The 22913-nt window shown below is 45.9% G+C and overlaps 1 protein-coding gene across 2 annotated transcripts in view; it reads right to left on the reverse strand.

Annotated features, from left to right (window-relative positions):
• Nucleotides 1-5806: 5806 nt before the first annotated feature.
• setbp1 (SET binding protein 1) overlaps nucleotides 5807-22913 on the reverse strand; it is a 35377-nt gene continuing 18270 nt past the window's right edge. For both annotated transcript variants that reach the window (XM_053420391.1, XM_053420390.1), the window contains exons 3-7: nucleotides 18363-18778; nucleotides 15992-17971; nucleotides 15686-15893; nucleotides 14523-15588; nucleotides 5807-10781 (exon numbers count right to left, since the gene is read on the reverse strand). In XM_053420391.1, coding sequence (XP_053276366.1) covers nucleotides 10276-10781; nucleotides 14523-15588; nucleotides 15686-15893; nucleotides 15992-17971; nucleotides 18363-18778 — 4176 coding nt within the window. In that variant the 3' untranslated portion in view covers nucleotides 5807-10275. The remainder of the gene's footprint in view (nucleotides 10782-14522; nucleotides 15589-15685; nucleotides 15894-15991; nucleotides 17972-18362; nucleotides 18779-22913) is intronic.

Consider the following 22913-nt stretch of genomic DNA (forward strand, 5'->3'; position numbering starts at 1 on the left):
TGCAATAAATATCCTGTTATCTTTGCCGCTGCTCTGTTCTAGGCTATTTCCTGAAACTAAAACGATTAGATAATATGTCCTTGTCATCAGCCGAATGAAAACCAGCCACAGGAGAATAGAATGAGCACAACAGTCTAATGAAGAACTTAATCCACTCATCAGTTCCAACGAGACTAGACAACATGAGAAGGGCTGTGCTGTTTGACCCGTCTCGTCACAAAGGATGTTCTTATTCAGAAAGATGCTTTATGGCCCTGCACATGCTCTTTATCTGAAACTCTTAAAAACATTATATTGTACTCTGCCAGGACTGCATAGGTTTAACATACAGCTACAAAATAGTATTAGGGGTTTTGCCATCTTGGATATAAAGTGAACATTTCAGGGGCCAAATCAAAACCCACAGACGTGAAGTTTCGGGTTATTGACACACTCTCGTACACACACGTATGAATAGTGCAACATATCAGACAATATTGTCCTGCACGTATTTCCAGTGTTGTGTTTACACAGCCCATGCTGCAGGCGTTGCTCCAGGGACCTTCGATATCTGTCAGTCTGCCAGTCCACTGCCTCGGACCAGACTGGTGTATCTAAGCAACTGCAGGATTTCTATGAAAGTAACTGAAGGTATTCATGGTGCCCAGAGGATGAATCCTAATGCCTTTGGTGCACTAGCCAGGGGATCACTGACTTTTTACACAAATACCACCAGGCTAATATTTGTGGTTTTGAGTGAAATGTTTGAAAGACAGAAATAAATAAAATGTTAGATAACATCATGCGCCCCTCAAGACGAATTAAAATAACCCAATTAACATTTCATTAGGTAACATCATTAGGTCAAAATTCAAATTCTTCCACTTGATTTGTTTTGGGCCGAATACCTGTGAAACGGGTGTTTTGCAGATTTGTGTTTACCACTAAGAAGAACATGTTGGCATGCTATCATAGGAACTTGCTTCTCAATCTCAAATAAATGTGTGAGCATGTTAGCATTTAGTTCAAAGCACCATTGGGCCAAAACACAGCTGCAGACTCATAGCAATGTTGCACAATAATAGCTACAAAATAAACTATATCATTTAACTGCAGATATGCAAAACAAAAGTGAATGTGCTGGGTAATATATCATTTGAAAAAAAACAGCATTTGAGTAAATGAGTTTTGGAGGAGTGCTCTCCACCACAGAGCTTGGCACGGCTGAAACATATGGGATGAATTATCTGCACAGCGCTGAGGAAGAGAGAGAGAAACGAGGGAGAGACACAAGAAGAATATTTCCACAAAATGCTTTACTCAATAATTGAACGTTGTCCTTTATTCTGCTGTTTTCGGCCTTTTGGAAATGCACTGTTCCATGCGATCACAGAGCTGATGGAAGTGTAATGAAGTGTGGAGGAACAGTGCCAACTTCAGCAGAAACGCATGGGGCTCTCTGCCTCCCAGCCCAATCCTAACAACGCAGCAGACAAACGGTGCAGATGAAAACCAACCCGAGGAGTTGGAATCATTTTTAACACGGAGACATGCTCCCTGTGCATCACATAATGTCATCCACTAAGGGGTGTGCGTGTTCGCTACGGGGGGTTCATTAATAAAATATGACTGTATCATATAATAGACTCGTCTGCCAAATTACAGGAGACAGAGAGACATCTTATTAGGAGGATTGAGGGGGAGGTGTGTGTGAGAAAGAGAGAGAGAGAGTGTCTGTGTGTGTGTGTGTGTGTGTGTGTGTGTGTGTGTGTGTGTGTGTGTGTGTGGGTGTGTGTGTGTGTGTGTGTGTGTATGTGTGTGTGTGTGTGTGTGCCTGGATAGAAAGATTAAGTGGCCTGCTCTCATCAAAAAGGCACATTACCTAAGTGTTGGCATCATTAATAAGATTCAGGCAGAGCCAATCTGCTAACAAAGGCTCTAACTGTGACCGAGGATGGAGGTGGACAATTACTCTCTACGCTATTCTCCCTTTCTTTTTTTATTTTCCTTTTTCTCGCCCCTAATCCTACCAGCAGGCTAATGTGTGTCTGTATATGAAAGCATTTACATATGTGCAAGAATGATCATTTTCACACATGCTCATACACACAGATTATACACTCGCACACAAAACAGGGACACTGCAATAAATCCAACACAAACTGCCATGAGTCACACTGTCACCGTGGCAACAGTGGCTGGCTCCATGCAGAACACATTCTGTCATATCTCTGGTGTTTTCTCTCTCTCTCTCTCTCTTTGTGACACACACACACACACTCACACACACAGATAAGCACAAACACAGGACCAACTTTCAGCCACAATAATTCTTGACCTGATCCTCCAAGTGGATCCATGAATAAAGCACTGGGCTGTGCAGGTCTGACAGTTCCAGGTCATAGTTCAGTTTTTTTTTATTATTAAAATCTTTAAAAAAAAACATGCCATCTTCCTACTTCTTAAACTGTATTTGTGTACCTGTCACATTAGCTGCTTTGACCGCAGTGAGGCAGGTGGTGCTGTCTGTCCTGGGGGCTGTGACGCGAGGGCTCAGGCTGCACTGACACATTTCACCACCAGATGGTGTCTCCCATCAGGGCCGTCACTGTGCAGTGAAGGAGTGAGCAGGGAAGGAGGGAGGGTGTCTTTAGATGTTGCCTGCTCTATCCATCTTCATAAACACAAGCAGTAGTCATCCTCTGAAAACACCAACAGAGATAAATTGCGGGGATGCTTGGTTACACGGCAGGCTTCCTGGTGAGTCGGCCCGCACTGGACGACTATCTGCTGTAAATGTATGGCTCTGTCTGTTGTTGGTGGCCTGTGTGATTTGAGAAGTGCCAGTGTGACTAACAGCCACTAATATTCATTAGCATTCTCTCACGCATCTCGGCTCAAAATATCCTCAAGTACTCAGACAGGGAGGAAATCGTAAAATGTGGGTGATGAAATTGATTCACAAATGTTGCACTGTCACTTCTGAGAGTCTTGTTTCTGTGCTCTGCGCCCGAGGGGACACTGCAGCACTCAGGAATCAAGCAGCCACAGCAGCAAAATAATCATCTTAGAATAAAAGTTCATTCTGAGCCCCTTCAATAGGTTGGTTTGCTGCATTGACACATGTGTAGAAATCCTGAGGCGTCACACTGTTTGTGCACTAAACCCTGCAGGTGCATAGAGGGAAAACCATAGTCAGAGCTTAAGACAAATCTGCAGGTTCATTTTTCGACAGAGTTCAAGCTGAAGTCCAAGACAGCTCACATCGGGCGAAAGGCAGAACAACAACACACAGAGACAAACAACCAATCATGCTCACATTCACACCTACAGAGTATTTACTGTGTTCAATGAACCTAACCCCAATCTGTCTGTGGACAACCAGAGCCACACCAGGATTTGACCCAGGATCCTTCTTGCTGTGAGGCGACGTGCCAACCACCGGACTGCCCTTGCCGAAATTCAACATAAACAATCAAATTTCAATCATTTTTAATCGTATAGTCAATATTCACAAATCATAATTCGTCTCATACGGCTTAACATAAGCAATTGCGATAGTTTACATGCAACAGATGTTGGTATGAAAAGTACTTTATCAGAGAGTAAGCAGAGAACAACAACAAAGCAGTTTTTCCCCCCCCCACAAACTCCAGCATTCCTTAAACAATTCCATCGGGATATTTATTGTGGTAAAAACGATGATTTATGCAGGTTTGAGTAAGACGGCAGAATCTGGGAGGAGAAATCAACAGTTACAAAGAATAATCACCAAAGTCCCACGCACGTCTTCATATGATACACTTCAAAGCTCCTTCACTGTGCAGTTGGCTTTTGTTTTGACATCACTGGGATTTTATTGAATGTCTGTGCCCAAAACCTGCCAGTAGTTTTTACTTTGCATCTAGAACTGCTGCCTCTTCTTGGTTCTTATCAGGGACAGTAAAGCTAAGCAGACATTCACTTTGTTAGTCATCACCTGTTTAATCAGCGATGTTATCTCAGGTTATAATAAGCATCATTCTAGAACACGTTCACAGGGTCGGAAAGAATGTTATGATTATCAAGTTATGGTTGTCTTTCTCCAAGACTTACTCATCTTTTCTTTCCTGCAGCAGTAAAGTGTCATTCTGCAAATGAAACTTCAAGCCTGTGAGGGATCAACAGAGAATCCCACAGGTGAGTGTTTGTAACAGTTCCTGGTACAACCACAAAACACCACAGTCAACAAGAGAGACCCTTTTATCTCAGCTGATGAGCTGGATCAGTGTAAATTCAAATCATCATCACTTCTCCCCAGTGACTCAGTTTTACATTTCTCCACACACGTAGTTATTGTGAAGCAGAAACTTGTAGCAGCGAGTCATGCACCTGCAAAACCAGTAAACTACTCAGCACTTTGTCAATAGGGCAGAAATATCATGTGGGTATTAGAACTTAACATAATAACCAACTCAGCCACAAGTTTAAAAGAGTTCAATGAACTGTGAAATTGTAAAGAGCTGCAGCTGATATGTGATATGTATGTTATATATTAAGTGCTCATTTTCCAGTAAAAGCAGTTGTTTAGGTTTGAGATGTATAAGCCCAGTCCTGCTCGAATACTATCCCAGTACAGTTCTCCACCAGTACAGACTGCATCTGCTGATAATCTAAAGCATGACCTTGCACTTCTGTAGCTGCCCTTAAATGTTTCAATGTTTCTGCTATGCACATGTGTATATCACAGTAGATACAATTTGAAAGTGTGGTTACTTTTATAAAACTAAAAGGATTTGATAGGACATGGTCTTTTAAATTAAGTATTTTCCAAACCATTCCCTTATATTGTCCAGCACCTCCACCTATTGACCAGGTGGATTAAATCCTACATTTCCAAGAAATAAACATTGTAAAACAATTAATGCACTTTATATTTGGAGTTTTTTTCCTTGTAACATTTATTGTCATTTATTTATGTGACAGATATTTTATGCAGAGGAATTCATTGCATTGCACAGGAGATTGATGATTCTGTTTTTCAGAGCAAGTGCAGCTCTGAGCTCCTCAGTTCATCCTTCATGCAGGATGTGTTTCGCTGTGCTGTTTCATCGTGGTCACGGACCTGGGGATCTATCTCGTCTTCCTCCTCGTTCACGAGGTGGAGTGAGCGCCGTGTGGGCTCATTTGCAGGCATCAGTAGAGAGCGATTTGGGTGCAGCCCCACTGCAGCCCTGACAGAGGGGGGATTTTTTTCAGCACAACACTGATGGTGCCAACGGTTCCATCAGCACCACTAGATACACTGAGACACATTTGGGCAGCTCACCCTGCAACCATGGTAACAGAAGAATTTTACTAGTTGGCAGCAGCCAATAGTGGGGAACTTCCCACTCAGCTCCGTCCAATAACAGAGCAGCCTGCAGCCCGGCCCACCTAGAGCTGACACTGATGGGCTAGTGCAGGGCGGATTTAGAGACGTAGGCTTGGCTAATGAAGAGGTAAGGGAGTAATAGTGTGTAGGTATGTGTGTGTGTGTATGTGTGTGTGTGTGGGAGAGAGTGACTGAGTGAGGCTGTAGCATAATCTGATCAGAGGATTCCCTCGCATCTAACTGTGAAACGCTAACGCATTGTGGAGTGGTAGTCATTCACTGAGACCATCTGACATTCAGCACCAACAGTGCAGCAAGCCCTCCTGTCATCACGCTTCCCACCCACGTTCACATGTACACTTCACACTGCACACACACACACACAAACACACATTAAGTCCCAACTGGCCCTTATCACAAATAACAATAAATCTGAATCAGTTTTACATTGGAATAAGAAAACAGGTGCACATCAGCTGTCAATAAAGTCATTTATTATTTCACACAATGGATAACATGAACAACTTCAACTGTAGTTCTTCTTAATAAGTGCTCAATGCTGCCAGCCAACAGAAGGGTAGCAAAAGAATGAGCTTTTCTTTCTGCAGGAAAGAGAAATAAAAAAAAAACAAAGAAACAAAAAAATGAACCTACAAGATCATGGAAGATAAACATGACCAAAAGCATGCCAGCGGACATGGATATACATATATATTGCATGTATATATGTGCTTAAGACATATATCTGTATGCCAGCAAATGCAAATACAAAATATATGTGTACATTTACACATACATACTGTGAAGGATATATGCATATGCATGCGCATCTAGTATTTACTCTATATGTCAAATATTTGCAGTTTTTAATATTCATACAATGTACAAAAATGCTTCATGAATTAAAAAATTCATTACAAAAAGAAACATATCAAACAATGTACAAGTCTTGCTCCAAATTCAATTGAAATTCAACTTTTCGGCTTGTCTAAAATATTTATGCATACAATCAAGTTGAGCATGCAGATAAAGGAAACCCACTCTAGAAAAGGTTCAAATACACTATGTATACAAACTAAAATATGCCCACTGTTAGAAGAGCTCACCTTGTGCTCTGAAGAAGTACGTTTATTGGTTTTTCTCAATGCTTCGTCTGCACTTTCAGCTTTGAACAACATTATAGCTTAGAACTGTAACATATGCTGTGAGGATGATGACATGTACATTTATGAGGCTCCGTCTCACGTGACCCCTCACCCCGTTTGTAGGACACTCATCACAGCATGCTACACAGGGAATGGGGGGGAGGAGGGGGGATGATCAAAATTTAGGTAACATTATATCTCATCCTGGTTGCTGTAGGGACCGGGTCTGGTGTAAGGTCAAACACTGCTGCGCTGCGCTCGACGCTCACACCACAGACAACAGAAAAGATCCTTGCATCAGTGTTGAGGGGCCGCCTGTGGCCGCCGGTCCAGATTGGATTGGACAACAACAGTGACCTTGAACCCTACTCACAGACACATTCCCTCTGCAGTCTCTGTGTGAAGTGAAAGCTCTGGATTGGGACAATACTTGTCAGTGTTAGAAGGCACCGGAGCATTGGCTGGTAAGGAGAGACGGACAGGACAGACAACACCTTGGGGTCTTTAACTGTTACATCAGAGACCACTGACTGACCACAGCATGGAGGAGTAAGCTGCCAAGCGTTTAGTCTCTTCACCTCATGGACCACAGAGCTAGACCTCATCTCCACCACAACAGACTGCCAACCCACTGAAAGTCATCTAGCCGAGCAAGGTTAAGCACACTAATGTTAGGACGAGTGTATTTTTGGCTGTTTCCTCTGAGAACTCACCCGCCAACCAAACGCACTCACTCACACTCACACACACACACACACACACACACACACACACACACACACACACACACACACACACACACACACACACACACACACACACACACACACACACACACACACACACACACACACACACACACACACACACACACACACAGCCTCTTGCTTACTCTTCATGTAACTGCACTACCCCAACTGGCTGCAGGCAAAGTAGCTGCAAATCAGTGGGGATTCCTATTTTGGTCGAATGCACTACAGTGGGGTTTGTATCCTCCAAACATTGTTCAAAGGTGTGAGAAGGCATTTTGAAGAATGTCAATGTAAAGCAGAATTTGTCGAATAGAAAAAATAATTTGGGGGTCATCATTTCAACATGTTTTTTTGGGGCAGTCTGTATAGAGAGAGGAGGTCTAATGTGGTTTTAGGAGACGGTCCCAGCATAGCCGAGCCAAAACCGATATCCATGCAGGATGGACGCTCTAACACTATTTACAACAAACACTTCAATACTGTAGTTTTACATCTGGTTAAGGCTGTACTGCATAGAGCTGCAGTAACTATAGTTTCCATGAAATGATAGTCACTTTCTGCACAACTTATTACAAATTATTACTGGTATTATTCACAACTCTTGTTACATGAATTCATTTTATTCAGTAAATAAGACCACTTATTTCTCTTTGCCTAAGGGTGGACTCAGAACAGAAATTCCTCTTAAGGTCATTGCCAGGCACGGCCTGATGCATAGCAAACAACAATGTACGAGAACGTGGTGTCCATGCCAACCTCCTCTGTTCCTCCTCTGCCAAGTATATAACAGTTATATGTCATATTAAACTGGTTGGATGTTGGGCAGAGTACAAGATCTTTAATTATCTGGGACACTGTGTAGAATCAATATCACTGGATGACAACAAATCTGATGCAGTGGACCATTCTGCTTCCAACAATGCATGTAGGTCAGTACATGATTTATTTTAAAAGAGTGATATCATAATATCTTCACAAGTCCAGCCCTTCTACTTCTGTTACGATGACGACAAAACTAGAAGGCAGCTGCAACTTGGTGTCCGGTGACAGAGGATGCTGACAATGGAAGCTGTGAAGGGACACGGGCAGTGTCAGGGTTCTGAGGACTAAGACACGTGTGTCATATGCACAATCATGAGTATATATATATATCTATCTATATCTATATGGTTCAATTTCTTGGGGCAGTCTTTTGCCCATTGATATTACTTGGGTCATGTAAATTGGTGAGAGAAAGAAACATAAGGCACAAGTTGAACTGCTGCAACAGAGAGTCCCAACCCACCGAAAGAAAGCAGAAGCTCCTGAAACCAAACTTTGACAGAAACACTGATCCATTGCTTTATATTCTGAAATACTTTTTTGAGAAAAATACCAACCACTACCCAAAGCCACATAAACTGTCGATAGAGTTTAACAAATGTTCAACATATTGACACAAAAATCCAAGATGGCTACATTCTAGAGTGCACGAAGGAATGCTTTACATTGGTGCCAACATGGTGGAGAGTTTGTTAAACTCTGATTATTTTCAAATAAAACATCCTTACACTGAATACTGAGACTTTGGTTTCTAAACCTAAACACTAGATTTTACTTTCCAAAAATATTTCCAGGGATATGGATTGAAAATCATGTTAAGTAGAAAGACTGGGATTAACGTTTCAAAACACTGACTGAGAGCCCACTTCTGCTGAACTGTCCAATCACGTTTCAGACCGGGGCTTGGGTTTGACGCTTTTGGCTGCGCAGCCTGCATATACAAATTGATTAAAATAATGCATGCTCTCTGGAATGGACGTCCACACCATTGAAGGCCAAAACATAAGGCTGGAACAAGCATGTAAGTGCTGCATTTGATTGATGCAAGTGTATGGTTTTTTTCATAGTGCATTAAACCAATTTGAAGGTTTACCGAAAACACACCTGATATTCCTCCTGTATGCAATGCCCCCTGGATATAAACAAAACAATGTACGAGTGTATGAATGAATACATGCGGTTCCTTCTGTCTGAAAACAAACTTGTCTTGAGTCGCACCCACGTCTGTTTTTGGTTATAAAACAATACACAACTTTCATTGTCTATGGTACAACAATTCTATTTGATATACTGTATGCCAGTACATGTCTATGAGCTGGTTTCCCATTGTACAAGGCAGGCAACAGTGGACTTTGTTTCTATGTACAGTCCGGGACAGTCTCATCCACCATATTGCCTTTATGTCACTGCCCAGGACAGGCCTGAGCAGGGAGGGAGAAACAAATGAGACGGGGGGGGGGGGTATGCTGAGGGAGCACAAGCAATGGGAGATGCAAAACATGATTGGGAGCAGACGAGAGGACAAAGGGAGATGGAGTCGAGCAGCAGGCACCAGGGAGGGCTTAAGAATTGTGGTGAGAGTCAAGCAGGGACAGGGACCAGGGGTGAGGAGCTGCCAGGAAGTAAGAGTTACTTCTCACAGAGAGCAGGAAAACAAATAAGGTATAGGTTCACGGTATAAGGGGAGCAAAAACAGGGATAGGTAACAGGGTAAGGTGGCTTAATTACTGCTGTATTATTCCACTTCTTTGACAAGCTTCCTCAGAAAGGAAAAAATAAGCAGAGCTGCACAGTTTTATATTAACCATTCCCCCTCCCCTTGCTGGTAAATATATGGCTAAAGCCACAATTCAGATACAGTATCATAAAGTACCATACACGTCACTGTATCAGATACATAAAGAATCACATAATATCCTACTCTATCATAAGTACCACACACTTTTATAGCATCAGATTCAGTATCAAATAGTACCATATAGTGCCATTGTAAATGAAGGTCCAATGAATCCTTGAAAGGCTCATCTTCTGGTGGGGTTCAGCCCGCAGAAGGATGGCACCGGAAGTGTTCCCTCCTCTTGCTCCTCCGCTGACCCACTGTAAGTCCTCAAGTCCGAGAGAACAAACAAGTCAAAGTGCACAGAGGAGTCCCACAATCAAGGTAACACTGCATCTGATAGGCTTGAAACAGCACAGACTCCGCTAACTGCTCTTTCCCGCAGTTCTATCGACTGGACGGATCCCATAGTTCATCCCTGCTGTGGCCCCTGCCTCTGCGTTTCGTCCCTTTGGCCGGCAGGGCCAGCGACCGAGCTTGATGCACCACCGTCTCAATCGTTGCTGAGATGGAATCGTGGTTGGAGAACTCCAGAGGCTCAGGGGCCATGTTTGCCCTGTGGCTCTGCCTTCCTGGCAGGTCATCACACCTCTCCAGGACAGGCATCCCCAGGGTCCTCCCATCACCTCTCCTACTCGCCAACATGTCCATACTCCGACCATCCACCCGATCCTCCTCCCTTCTACCGGTCGGCTCCGATACCACTAGGGGTTGCTTTCGGGGCCGTCCGGGCCGTCTCTTGACGACATTATTTCCTGTTTTAGCTTGTCGCTGTAGGCGCTTGGCACGGAGGATCTTCTGCACATGCTCAAAGTTCATCGAATGCATTCTCCTGACGTCCTTCTGGATCTGTTCCACCTCACGGCGTTTATACCTCCGTTTACTGGGAACACCTGGGAGAGGAGAGAGAGAACATGAGTGAGGAGAGACATCAAAAGGTAAATAAATGGCAGAGCAAAGTCTATAAAGAGAAAGGAGTGTGTTCGTCAAAATGAGCAGCCTTGGAAAAGCAAGGAAAGACATCGCGCCAATTTAGCTCATGGAGAGAGAATCTTTTTGCTTCAAGAGCTTCCTGCTAATTTTGACATATTCATGTAAGCCTTTCAAAGCCCAGCTGAGCCAGGAGAACAGATCCTATCCTGTAATTGTCTACTAGAGAGCAGAGGGGTGAGGGGAGAGGAGGAGATCCCATTCTGCAAGCAGGAAACCCACAGAAATGTCTCCTTTAACCATTTAATATGTCGCCACACAATAACAACCATGTGCATCTGGAGCAAAGGCTGCCAAAACACCACACACACACGAAGAGAAAAACACACACATGAAGTGAAAAAAACACACACACACACACACACACACACACACACACACACACACACACACACACACACACACACACACACACACACACACACACACACACACACACACACACACACACACACACACACACACACACACACACACACACACACACACACACACAAATAATGAATTTGGCAGTTCAGAATGGCTGAGGACAAGAAACTGGAGCCATATTGTTTCCACACTGGTTAACTGGGCAGCGTGCCCTTTACACGCTGTTCTATCCTTTCTGTTTCCTCCATCACTCACTCTCATTCTCTCCTCCTCTCTACTCTTCGCGGGCGGTAGTGCGCTGCTCTCTAATTTTCAATTAAACTGGTAACACTGCACCATTTCATTTCCTTCTCTATTTCAGGCACCTCTTCCTGGTCTTGGTCCGTCTCGGCCATTCGTTTTGTTTCCCATCTCTGTCCCATTTCTTGGAGACCCCACCCACCTCCTCCTCTCCTCTCTGTCTGGGCACTGTTCCCTCGGCTCAGACTGAGCCACAGCCAAAATGGAGGAAAAGCACAATCAGCCACCAGTCCCCAAGCGGCGTGCATACAACATGCTTGCTTGGTCTGTTTTTCTTGAACTTTTCGGCTATTTCTACTATCACTCTCGTTTTCCTCCAGAATCCTGCTGATGCAGTGTAGCAGTTTTCTGCAGCGCTCTGACACATTGATGATTGTGTAAAAACTAAAACTGCTATGGTTTTTTTTCCAAATATGGTGAGCTGGACAGCAGGGAAAAGATATTGAGAATACAAGGTATGGCATGAATGGGCTTGAACATCGCTTCTGTTTACTAAAGCTTCAAATAGCAGATATATGATCATACAATGTTATATTTTAATGGATAATGTTAATGTTCAAGGGTAAACAATGTGTGTCGAGCTCCATGATGAGGTGTTTCCTAATGAACTAAGAGTAAGGGAAGATTAAGAGAGGCCTGACCGCCCTCCATTTCTAGCTCAGAGGAACATCTTACTCTATTGTTGCTCAAGTATTCAGGGTAGACAGTCAAATTAGTCTAATGCAGCAAGCACTAAGTAGCAGTAGTTTATGAGCTGAACAGGAGTGTGCCCACACCAAGTTCACACACACACGCGCACACACACACAGACACACACTACAAAGTAGCAGAAATTTATGAGCTGCATACACGGAACATAAAACTGGTGACCTTCAGCAGTGAGAGGGGCTGTATAGCACTGAGGACCTGTATCTCTGGGGAATAGGAAGTCACCATACAACACACAGATACATGCTCACTTATCCACTGCCACTGTGCTGGATAAGTGAGCATGTTTCAGACACATGCAGGATAAATTTACCCTTAATGTATATTATTTAGTGGGAGTGTCTCTCTGCACGCAATAAAGTGCACGCCTGTGTTTGAACAAGTCACGTGTCATGTGACACACATGCACACATGCTAAAGCTGTTTAAAGCACTTCACAGTAATTCTATTAAGAAATTATTTATAACGTTTGTTGCAGGCTCAGATAATAATATGAATTTTGCTTCTGTGGTCAGAGTGTCGAGGGGGATCTGTCTGATCTGTGTGTGTGTGTATATCTGTGGGTATAAAAGTCAGCATGTTAATGCATATATGTACATGTATGGTTGTGTGGCCTGCATGCGTATGTGCACGCGCCTCTGTGTTTTAATTGGGCTAAAGCTGTGAAGTGGAGCAGTAAGTCATGCTGGACGAGGGGTAGAAGGAATGGGAAAAAAGAAAGGGTAATGGGGAAACGAGGGGGAGGGGAGACGAGGGAAAAAGCAGAAAGAGAATGGGAAGAAGGGCAAAAGAGATAGAAGAGGGGGGAAGGGGAGGAAGAGGCGGAGGAACTAGGGGAAGTCTGCTCATGGATGTGGGGATAGTGGGAGAGAGTGGAAGAGAGTGAGAGGAGGAAAGCTAGGGCAAAAACTGCAGAAGCAGCACAAGGGGAGATAGGGAAGGACATTGAAGGTAGAAGAGGTAGAACAACACTGGAGGGATAACATGGAAGGCCGGGGTGTGAGTAGGGTTGGGGTGTAGGGGTGAGGGGGAGGTGGTCGTTTGTGCATATGAGTCATCCCTCCTGGATCCCCTGGGGTGGGGTTGGGGGTGTGGGGGGGGTGTATTCTAACTGAGCCCCTGGCTTCTCCTCCCCGCCACTGGACTAGGCCCCAGTCATTAAACCCCTGGCTGCCAGCCAGCTCTTTTAACACAGGCAAGGGCCCTTTATGGCATGTCTGTAGAAAATAAATCACACTGTGTGAATAATATATCTCTGGCAAAGGCATTGGCAGGAGAGGAGAAAGGGAGGGAGGGTGGGGAGGAAGGAGAGATTGGTGAATTATAGTCGTCTCCATCCATGCATTATGTTCTTTCTATCCCCAGCCAGATGTGCTCAAAGACATCAGAATACAGAATGTACCAAAATACACATTAACTTGGTAGACAGACTTTAAGTCTACCCTGCTTCTTTGTCTGATTTAAGTCCAAGTAATTTTGTCCGTAGCAAATTTGTAAATAGGAACCACTTTGGTGAGCATAAGCAAGTCTACTGTAGATTTAACATTCGTAAAGCTCCTTTAACGCTGACTAAGTGTGTGATTAATACTCTACTACAGCAAATAACAAGTCCATTATCACTGGAGGATAGAATTATATATTGGACATCAATATTTTGCAAACATCCTCCTGATTTAGCAACGTATTCACTTCTACAACCTTGGTAGATTAAAGTTAAACACACACATGGCTTGTGTGTGTCTTGTGAGGCATTAACTACTGTGTAGACTCTGGAGCCTCTCTGCACTGTCAACATCATGATAATTGCCGTCATTGATTTAATTTGTGGTCGTGCAAGTGACTCAAATAAAGCCATAACACAACCTTTCAAATCTCTCGTGCGCAGTGGAAGTCACTGTTAGCTGCACCGTTAATCAATATACTCTGTGATGAGTTTCAGTACTGTTGATGTCACCTAAACTCCCCCTAATGATTCATGTCATTAATTTTCCACCGGCGATTTAAATGTTAAGTAGCTACAGGAAGTCTAACCATAAGTGAACTGGTTAGATGAAGACAAGCAAGCAACAGGCACTTATTGCAGTTTGGGCTAACCTCAAACCTCCAACACTTCATCAAAGTGAATAACCTTACAGCCAATACCATGCTGCCGGTGTCAAAAGAAAAAAAACATTCCTGCTGTCATGGTTTCTGATCATGGCAGAAGGGCAGTGCACTCCCTGGTAAATACAGAGTGAACAGGTAATCCTGATAAAAGAGGTTCTTACCAGTGAGGGAGGGACTGGAACACTTGTTCATCTGTCCTGGCTCCTGCCTGGCAGTTTGGAATGACATTAAGCCCTGATCTCCAAACACAGCGAGCCTCGTCTTCCTGCTCCTCCCACCGCACTCGTCCTCCCGTGACCCCAAAAAGAGATCAGAGGCGGACTCTGATCGCTGCGATTGGCTTCTATAGCTGCTCATGAAGCTGTGTATAGGCTGTCCAGTCTGACGGGAGTGTAACTGGCTGTCAGCGAGAGAGTGTGTGGACAGCTGGTCTGACTCAAACATCCCTAAGCTGGATCCCAGGCTTGAGCCTCTACTGATGCCCCTCTGCTTCTCTAGATGCTTTGCAGACCCCTGACTGGACAAGTCCCTCCTGTCACTTAGCATGCTGAGACGTGCAGTGGTCTTCGCTCCACTGAAGAGGCCGCCCAGCTCCTGCCGGTCTCGCGGTGAAAGGAGGGGTTCATCTTTGTGCTTATGTTTGTGCTTGTGTTTCCTCTTATGGAGACGAACCCCTGCAAGACCACCTGCACTGCCACTGCCCAGGGAGCCAAGGCCCTCTCCCCTTACAGAGGGCCCTTGGAGTGGCCCACTAGTGCTGCGAAGCTTGGCCCCTGCCTGGAGCTTGGCGTGTCCACTGGAGTGGAAAGCCTTGGGAGGGGGGACAGCAGGCCTCATGAAGGGAGATGGAGGTGCAGGTCCTAGCGAATGGTGGGGCAGGTAAAATTGTGGAGCAGGGGGAAAGTAGCCCAGACTCAGAGGAGGTGCATAAGGCATCGCGTACGGTGCTGCATAGTAATTTCCCCCTGCCAGCGGATAACTATATCCTTGAACAAAAGGCAGCTTCGATGTGATTGGCTCGCTGGCTTTGGCCGGACGGCCGCGTCTCCTCTTTGCCTTCAGATCGGCACTCCTGCGGAGGTATGCGCTGGAATCGCAGGGGTAGGAGTCATAGGTTACTGGGTAGTAATGGTGGAAGTTGAGGCGGAAGATGGAGGGATATGGCTGCTGTGGGTAGCAGGTGTATCGTCTGTGAGACACTCGGAGCTGCTGGAGCTTCGCCACAACCTAGAGGGAGGTGGAAGAGAGGAAACATTTAGGCAAATTCACCACATGCACATGATGGTCAAACATTACCCACAGAATTTATTTAAGTCTTTCTAACCTCCTCCAGTTCAGAGAGGAAGTCAAGATGATCCCGGCTCTGTAGGCACTTCCTCTTCCGCCGATGATGTTTTTGCTTTTTTTCCTGCTGTGACAGGAAGTTGTCGACCGCAGTAACTTGTCGTTCACAGCGTGTTCTGCTGCCCCTGTTAGATGCTTCCAGGGCTGCTGCCTCCACAGCCTCAAACCCACACAGATCAAATGAGTACCTGTATGAACACAACATGAAACTTATATTTAAAACAACCACATTCATTAATAAATGTCAGGAGAGGTAAATAGGTGTATCTTAGCAGTGTCACTGCACCTGCGTCTTGAGGCGGGACCCTTCTCAGTTTGATCTGAGGTGCTGTTGTTATCTGTCCCAATCCCACTGTCACTGGGAATCGTTTCCTCACTGTGGGACTCACTGATGGGAGACAGGGTCACCTCCTTCACTGACGCCACCTCTGATAGGTGGGAGGGTGAATTTGCCAGAAGTCGTGGTGGAGAGAGTTTCCAGCCTCCTGAGAGGAAGCCCCTGCTTGGTAGCTTGGAGGTCAGGGCTGAGATGGGCTGCAAACTGGGCATGGTTGTATCTGGGTGGCTGGCTCTTATGGATGGAGCACTGGAGCTGGGAGACATGGTGGAAGGCACTACAGGGCTTTCATAGAGACTGGCTGTGGAGACACACAGTGGAAGCTTGTCCCTAGTGGTTTTGTTAGGGTTGGAGCCTTGGGTTTCTGCTCTAGGTTTTCGCCCTCTCTTCTTACCGATGTAGATGGTTCCTCTCTTGCTGACATTTATCTGTTTCCCCAGTCGAGCCTCAATGGTGGATGCCATGGCGCTCATTGCTGAGGTAACAGGGGCAGAAGATGACTTCAGAGGCAGACTGCCATTCTGACCGGAGCCTAAAAGGATCTCATTCAGGATGCTCTGCATTTTTCCAAGCTTTATCTTATTCACTGGCCTGCAATGGCCCCTCCCACGCTTCAGTTTCAGACTGTTAGAGTTGGCACTGGTGGTCGCAGATGCCATTTGCACTAATGTGTTCATTGTGTGCATCCTCTTCCTACTATTTAGCCCTGCTGATGTTTCCTGTGCAAGTGGACTTGGAGGAGATGTGGACGTGCCCTCATGGATGGTCTCCACTGTCAGGAGTGGCTGCTTCTTGGGGCGCCCTCGTTTCCTCTTGACGGGCGTGTGGACGGTCAGACTGTCAGTGTTGGTGTAAAGGGGGCTAGAGGGGGTGATGGGAAAGGCTGAAGGTGGGTCTGTTAGGGTCGACGGGCTAACCCAGTTGTCTCTCTGGGGTGACGCAAGGCTGGCATGGCTTTTAGCTTTCAGGTAGGACCATCTGTCCTTGGCCTTAGTTGGTCTGGAACTGGCTGTGGAGCTGGTGCTGTGGCTGGGGCTAGGACTCAGGGCCATCCTGGGGCTAGGACTCAGAGCCATCCTAGGGCTAGGACTCAGGGCCATCCTGGGTCTAGGGCTTGGGCTGGGGCTGATGTTAGGTCTGGATTTAGGGCTGGGGCTAGGACTGATGCTACCCCTGGGGCTCGGGTTGGGATTTGGGCTCGGGAGTCTGAGGTTTGTGTTAAGAATGGGTTTGTTGATAAGATTGTGAGTATATTCTCTGTGTTTGAGGATGTCTGTGTTGATTTTAGGACGACCCACAGGGTTCTTTTTCACTCTGTTTGCACTGAGAGCTGACTCTGGTTCAGGTCTGCCTGCAACTGTCTCTCCTCTCTCTGCCCTCTCTCCTTTTTCTCTTTTATCCCCTTTATCTGCCCTCTCCGGTTTTTCCACCCTTTCTCCACTGACATCAGCTTGACTTGTGAGACGAGAATCATTTTTGTGAGTCTCCATCTTATGTGCTACTTTGGGTTCTGGGGGCCCCGGCTGGTGCTTGTCTACAGAGTCAGTGTCTTGCCGTTGTGTCTGCTCCACTACAGAAAATGACTTGTCAAAAGAAGGCCTCCTCCGCCTCTTTCTTCCTTTCCCTTCCTCTGTCAGCATGTGCATCCCTCTGTCTTCTTCATCTCCTTTCCTCCCAGCAACTGCTCGCTCCCTGTCCTCTTTTCTCCTTTCCTCTCTTTCTTCGTGGAACCGCTCAGCTGTCTCCTCCTGCCTGTACTTCTGCCTCTCTTCTGAATGAGATGGGCTCTCCAACCCCTTCTCTGTCTGTCTTCCCCATGGTGAATCAGCACTGTGGGGGTTACAGAGCGTCCTCTGGGAGTCTTTCCTCCCGTACTTTCTCTTGATGTTCCCAAAGAGCTGTTCGCTGACCTCTTGCAAACCCCTCCCCCTAGAGAGAGGCACACAGGGAAAACACTGAGATGAGTGGGGAGAAAGATCACCAAATCCAGTATGAACATGTATTAGTTTGTTTGAAGGCTGTGTCGGACTTTCATATGATTTTAACATGACAGTTGATCCCTTATTAAATTCTATTTAAATATTGTCTTGTACATTGAGATATCTTGCAATATGCTGCTTTTTTTTCTTACATTTTTCAATTTCATCATTGAGCTGGACAATTGAAAAACACTAAACACTCAAAAACATAATATTGCAACACAAAATATCACCATTCTGTATACATTTCCCCCTCAGCTACACATTGCAAACTGTATTTTTGGTGTAGTGTTCTTGTTTAGCACGTAATAACACCCAGTAACCAGGAAAATGAACCACACCTGCTGAGAGACGTAAGGTTGAGAATACTGGCATCTGTAACCACTGGCAACTGCAGGTCTGGAGTCAGGGATCTCTGAGGCGAGGGGCTCTGTGTCGCCATTCGTAAGAAGGGTTGGTTGGGATCGGGCAAAGTGGTCCTACCGGCTCCTGACAGCTCTCTGGCTGGCTCAGAATCTGCAGGATTTGCTGGGGACGCAGAAGGTGCTGTAGACGTGATCCAGTCTCGACTGATTTGGTGTTGGTGTGTATGCTGGAATTGTTGCGTGAGGGCTTGCTGTGTCTGCTGTGTGTGTGTGAGTGCGTGTGCAGGAAGGAGGGAGCTGCGAAGCTGGTGTTTAGGCGGAGTGTGATCTCCCAGTAGTTGCAGCAGGCCTCCCTCTCGCTGGTCAGGGATTCTGAACTGGCGCTCGTATGTCTGGAGACAAGAGAAAAAGAAAAAGGACTGGTTACTACATACGTATCGCAATCACAAGACAAGCTTTATATAGCTGCATGGATAGATAAATGATATGATAATGCAGTCATAAAATGAGGACCACTCTATTTCCTTGCTGCATAACATCCTATCCCTGCCTATCTTCACAGAGATAATACATATGCAGCACTGCACTCAGGTCTGCATGCAGTTTCTTTTTTGTCAGCCCGCATTAAATCAGTGATGTGTTGTGCTCTGATATGACATTATTCTCTCTTCACGGCAGGACTGAGGCTTTTAATACATCTTGTGTGCATGAGCAAACAGTGTGCAACAAAACAAAAGACTTGTTTACAGAGCAATTAAATTCCTGTGGCAAGGATGTTGCATGCTGTGAGAGCTGGGGGGATGGCGTCGGGGGTGTGTGACTGCACACAGTATTAAACGCTGCAGTCCAGCTCGGTGGCACACACTCAGCACTGTATATGTCCTGACAACTGTACCACTATCTCTCTCCAGTTTTCCAGTGGAGCAACTTACGCATTCGACCTTCACTCAGTGCCCGGTTCACTTACATGCAGAGCTGAAAAATGCACAAGCTTGATATTGCTTCACAACATAACCCTGCCTAACGCATCACTGCAGCTTAATCACTGTACTGCTGGAAGATGAGAAATAGAGCAGCGGATGGCCTTTGTGGTTTAGCCTGTTATTAACAGACTCCGTATGACGCAACAAGACACTGTTCTGCCGCGCTGCAGGGAGATGTAACCTAACCACAGGCTTGCCTCTCAGCATGTACACACAGGAATGCAAGCGCACACACTCGTACGTGCATTCTGTTGATGCACACATTTCAAAAGCATTTCACAATCCTGCCATCTCAAATAATAGCAGAAAATGCTAATGTATGAAACCAGACGGGCAATCAATTTGAGTCCGCATGTATCAGCAGCTTGCCAGGTGATTAGCTTTTTGTCTTTGCAGCTACGCACACACACACACACACACACACACACACACGCATGTACGTATGGAGTTCTTATCACAGGGTACATATTTGTAAGGACTTCATCTCTTCTACTGTTTACCCTGCCAATTTCCTGTTCCGCCCTCACTTCTTTATCCACTTTCTATCTGCTCTATCCCTCTCTCTTGCTATCCAACCTTTATCTTCCCCTCTATCTCTCTCTGCTCTTGGCCGGGCATGGACACTCTTTTTTTACTTCCACACTAACTGCAGAAGCCATTTATCACTCACACGCACCAATAAACACACACAGTAACATGAAAACACACACAAACACACAAGTATTCAATGAGCAGCGTTTATGATTAACAATGCCAGAAAATGCATTTACCAACACACGTGCACAGTCTCATTTAGCTCTGAAGCACACTATCCATCCAGCTCTGAGATGCATGTATGTGTGTATGTGTGTGCACACAGTGACACTGGAGAAGAGAGGACTCAAGTCCAAAGGGATAAGATGACAGAAACCTGATACACACATGCTTTCTCATTTAACCTGTCCTAGAATACCTGCTGTTTCAGGTTAAAGGAGGGCACAGAGAAAGAAACAGACAGGTAGATAGAGGTGGTTAGAGACAGACACACTCACACGTAAAATGTATCCTCCCCACTAACCACAAAACAGCAACCACAAAGAGATAATAAAAAGAGGAGGTATGGACACCTTTCCTGCTATTGATGGGAGAGTAAAAGAAAAGAAGAAGAAAAAACAGAGATCGGCAGCCCCCCCCTTCCGGTTGAGGTTGGGTTATTGGCACCAGTTCAGCTTTTTGTTCTTAGTTTCCTCCCCTCTACCACCCTCCCCTCCCGCTCCCCTCCTCTACGCCTCTCACATTCCAGGGAAAATACACTCACTGTCTGATACCTGCACAAACAAATGCACAGCCATCAGCCACAATATTAAAACCAGTTACCAGGTAGTGGTTTTCATGTCCTTGCCTTTCTGCCAAAGGTGCTGCATTTTTTTCTATATAACATTTGCATTTATCTCAGAATTCGAGGTCCTGCTGTCTTGAACATCTACTGTAAAACCACATACTCCTAAGTTTCTGCACAGATGCAGCAATGGCACAACAAAATACTGCTGTATAATAATTTCTCTGTTGTACACACGCCACTCAGCTCTTGCCATGTGGTGTGTGCGTAGACTGTCATCTCCCTGTGCTACTGCTGGCCTGCAGCAGGGGGCGATGGTCAGGGGATCAGCACTATAATGGACTCTGACCCTGGGAGAAACCCACAAGCCCAAGAGCTGTGAGGCCACAACCCGTTTCTCCCCTGTCCTTCCTCTACAAGTCCCCCCTCAGATCAAATACAGATAAGGAGGGGCCGTGTAGCACAAAACAAACCCAACACATGTTTAGCCCTCTTGAATTATTTGATGCACTCTCCCTCCCTCGAGGCTCTCAGGGCCGCAGCGTTCAGGGGTGAAGGGATCGTATACGCCGCAGCTAGGTCAACAACCATTGCTAGGATGTCTTCCTCTGGACTGTAACAACACAGACTTGTCGCAGGCAGTTGCACAAAGGCTCCTCAACACCAGGGTCGAGGCAGATATGGAGCCGCACATTCCTTTCCACTGGTGATGTAACCATCAGATAAGGTCAGAGCTCAACGGAGGAGGTCATGGATAATGTGTGACTAAGTGCTGCAACAACCCGACTGAGAGGCACTTTGCAAATGAGTCAGCATGTATTTACTGACAAATGTGTGTCTGGATGTAACATTCGCACTCAGCAGGGTGTTTTAAATCTGGATTTGGATGAAAAGCGTTTCGCTCATCTGTCTTCCAGTTTTGATGTGAGGGGAGGTATGCGATGCCCCGTCCTGCCCCTCTCCTCTCCTGCAGCCTTTTTCGTATTTTTTCCCCACTGTTGAATAAACTGAACCTCAGAGTGGAACCTCTCCCTCACACCCACATACACACGCACAGAGCACCCTGGCTGCACCATTCTACTGGGGAAGAACACCCTAAACAGGCACACCCAAATCTCACAACCCCAGCAGCACACACACACACACACACACGTACACAAGCAAACATGCACAGACACTCCATGCAGAGACGCAGACACACACATATACACACAAACACGCTGCCCTTCAAATAGTTTTTCGCAGCCTTTTATTTGGCTGCACGCCCGGTGGTTAGAGTGTTTCATTTTTTCCTGTGTATGGAACTGGGCAGCTGTCCAGACAGACACACAAAGAGAAAGAGAGAGAGAGAGAAGGAGAGAGACAGTCAGAGAGAGAGAAAGAGAGAGGGAGAGAGGTGGGGGGTTGGAGGGGTGTTACTGAAAGAATGAGAGCGGCAAAGAGAGAGAGGGAGGGAAGAAGCGGACCAGCAGAAAAACAAGGAGAGGTGCCTGGACCCGTTTACAACTAGTTTCCTCAGAAACGTTATGATCTTCTCTCTCTCTCTCTCTCTCTCTCTCTCTGACACCACGCCGTCTCCCTCTGCCCCTGTGGCCTCGTGCACTGCCCACCCCCCACCTCCTCCTCATCTCATCTATCCTTTTCTTCTTCTTCTTTTCTCTTTTCTGGAGCTGACCATTCTCCCCCTGTGGGAACCACCACCACCCCTCTCCTCCTCCCCCCTGCCCGCTTCTCTCCAGCTCCATTCAGAGCGCTGCTTCTTCTCTGTGATCTGTGTTTCTGACAGCTCTCTGCACACACACACACACACACACACACACACACACACACACACACACACACACACACACACACACACACACACACACACACACACACACACACACACACACACACACACACACACACACACACACACACACACACACACACACACACAGTTCTGCAAACAAACACCATGAATACTAACACGGCTTTGTGTCCACTGCACTTAAAAAATGAAGGGGGTGGGGGGGGACTGCTACGCGGAGAAAAGGAGGGAAAAGTGGCTGAGGAGAAAAAAGAAGAGCTGTGGCACTGGGTTGATCTTGCAGCCACTCTCACAGCTAATACCCCCCCCTTTCCCTCGCCTACTTCCCTGCCACCCCCCCCCCCCCCCCCGCCCCATCCCTGTTTCTCGTTCTCTCGTTCTTCCCACCAGTTCTCCCGGGAATAAAGACTTCCATT

Source organism: Pleuronectes platessa, chromosome 4, assembly GCF_947347685.1.
Source record: "Pleuronectes platessa chromosome 4, fPlePla1.1, whole genome shotgun sequence".
In the NCBI taxonomy this organism is placed as follows: Eukaryota; Metazoa; Chordata; class Actinopteri; order Pleuronectiformes; family Pleuronectidae; genus Pleuronectes; species Pleuronectes platessa.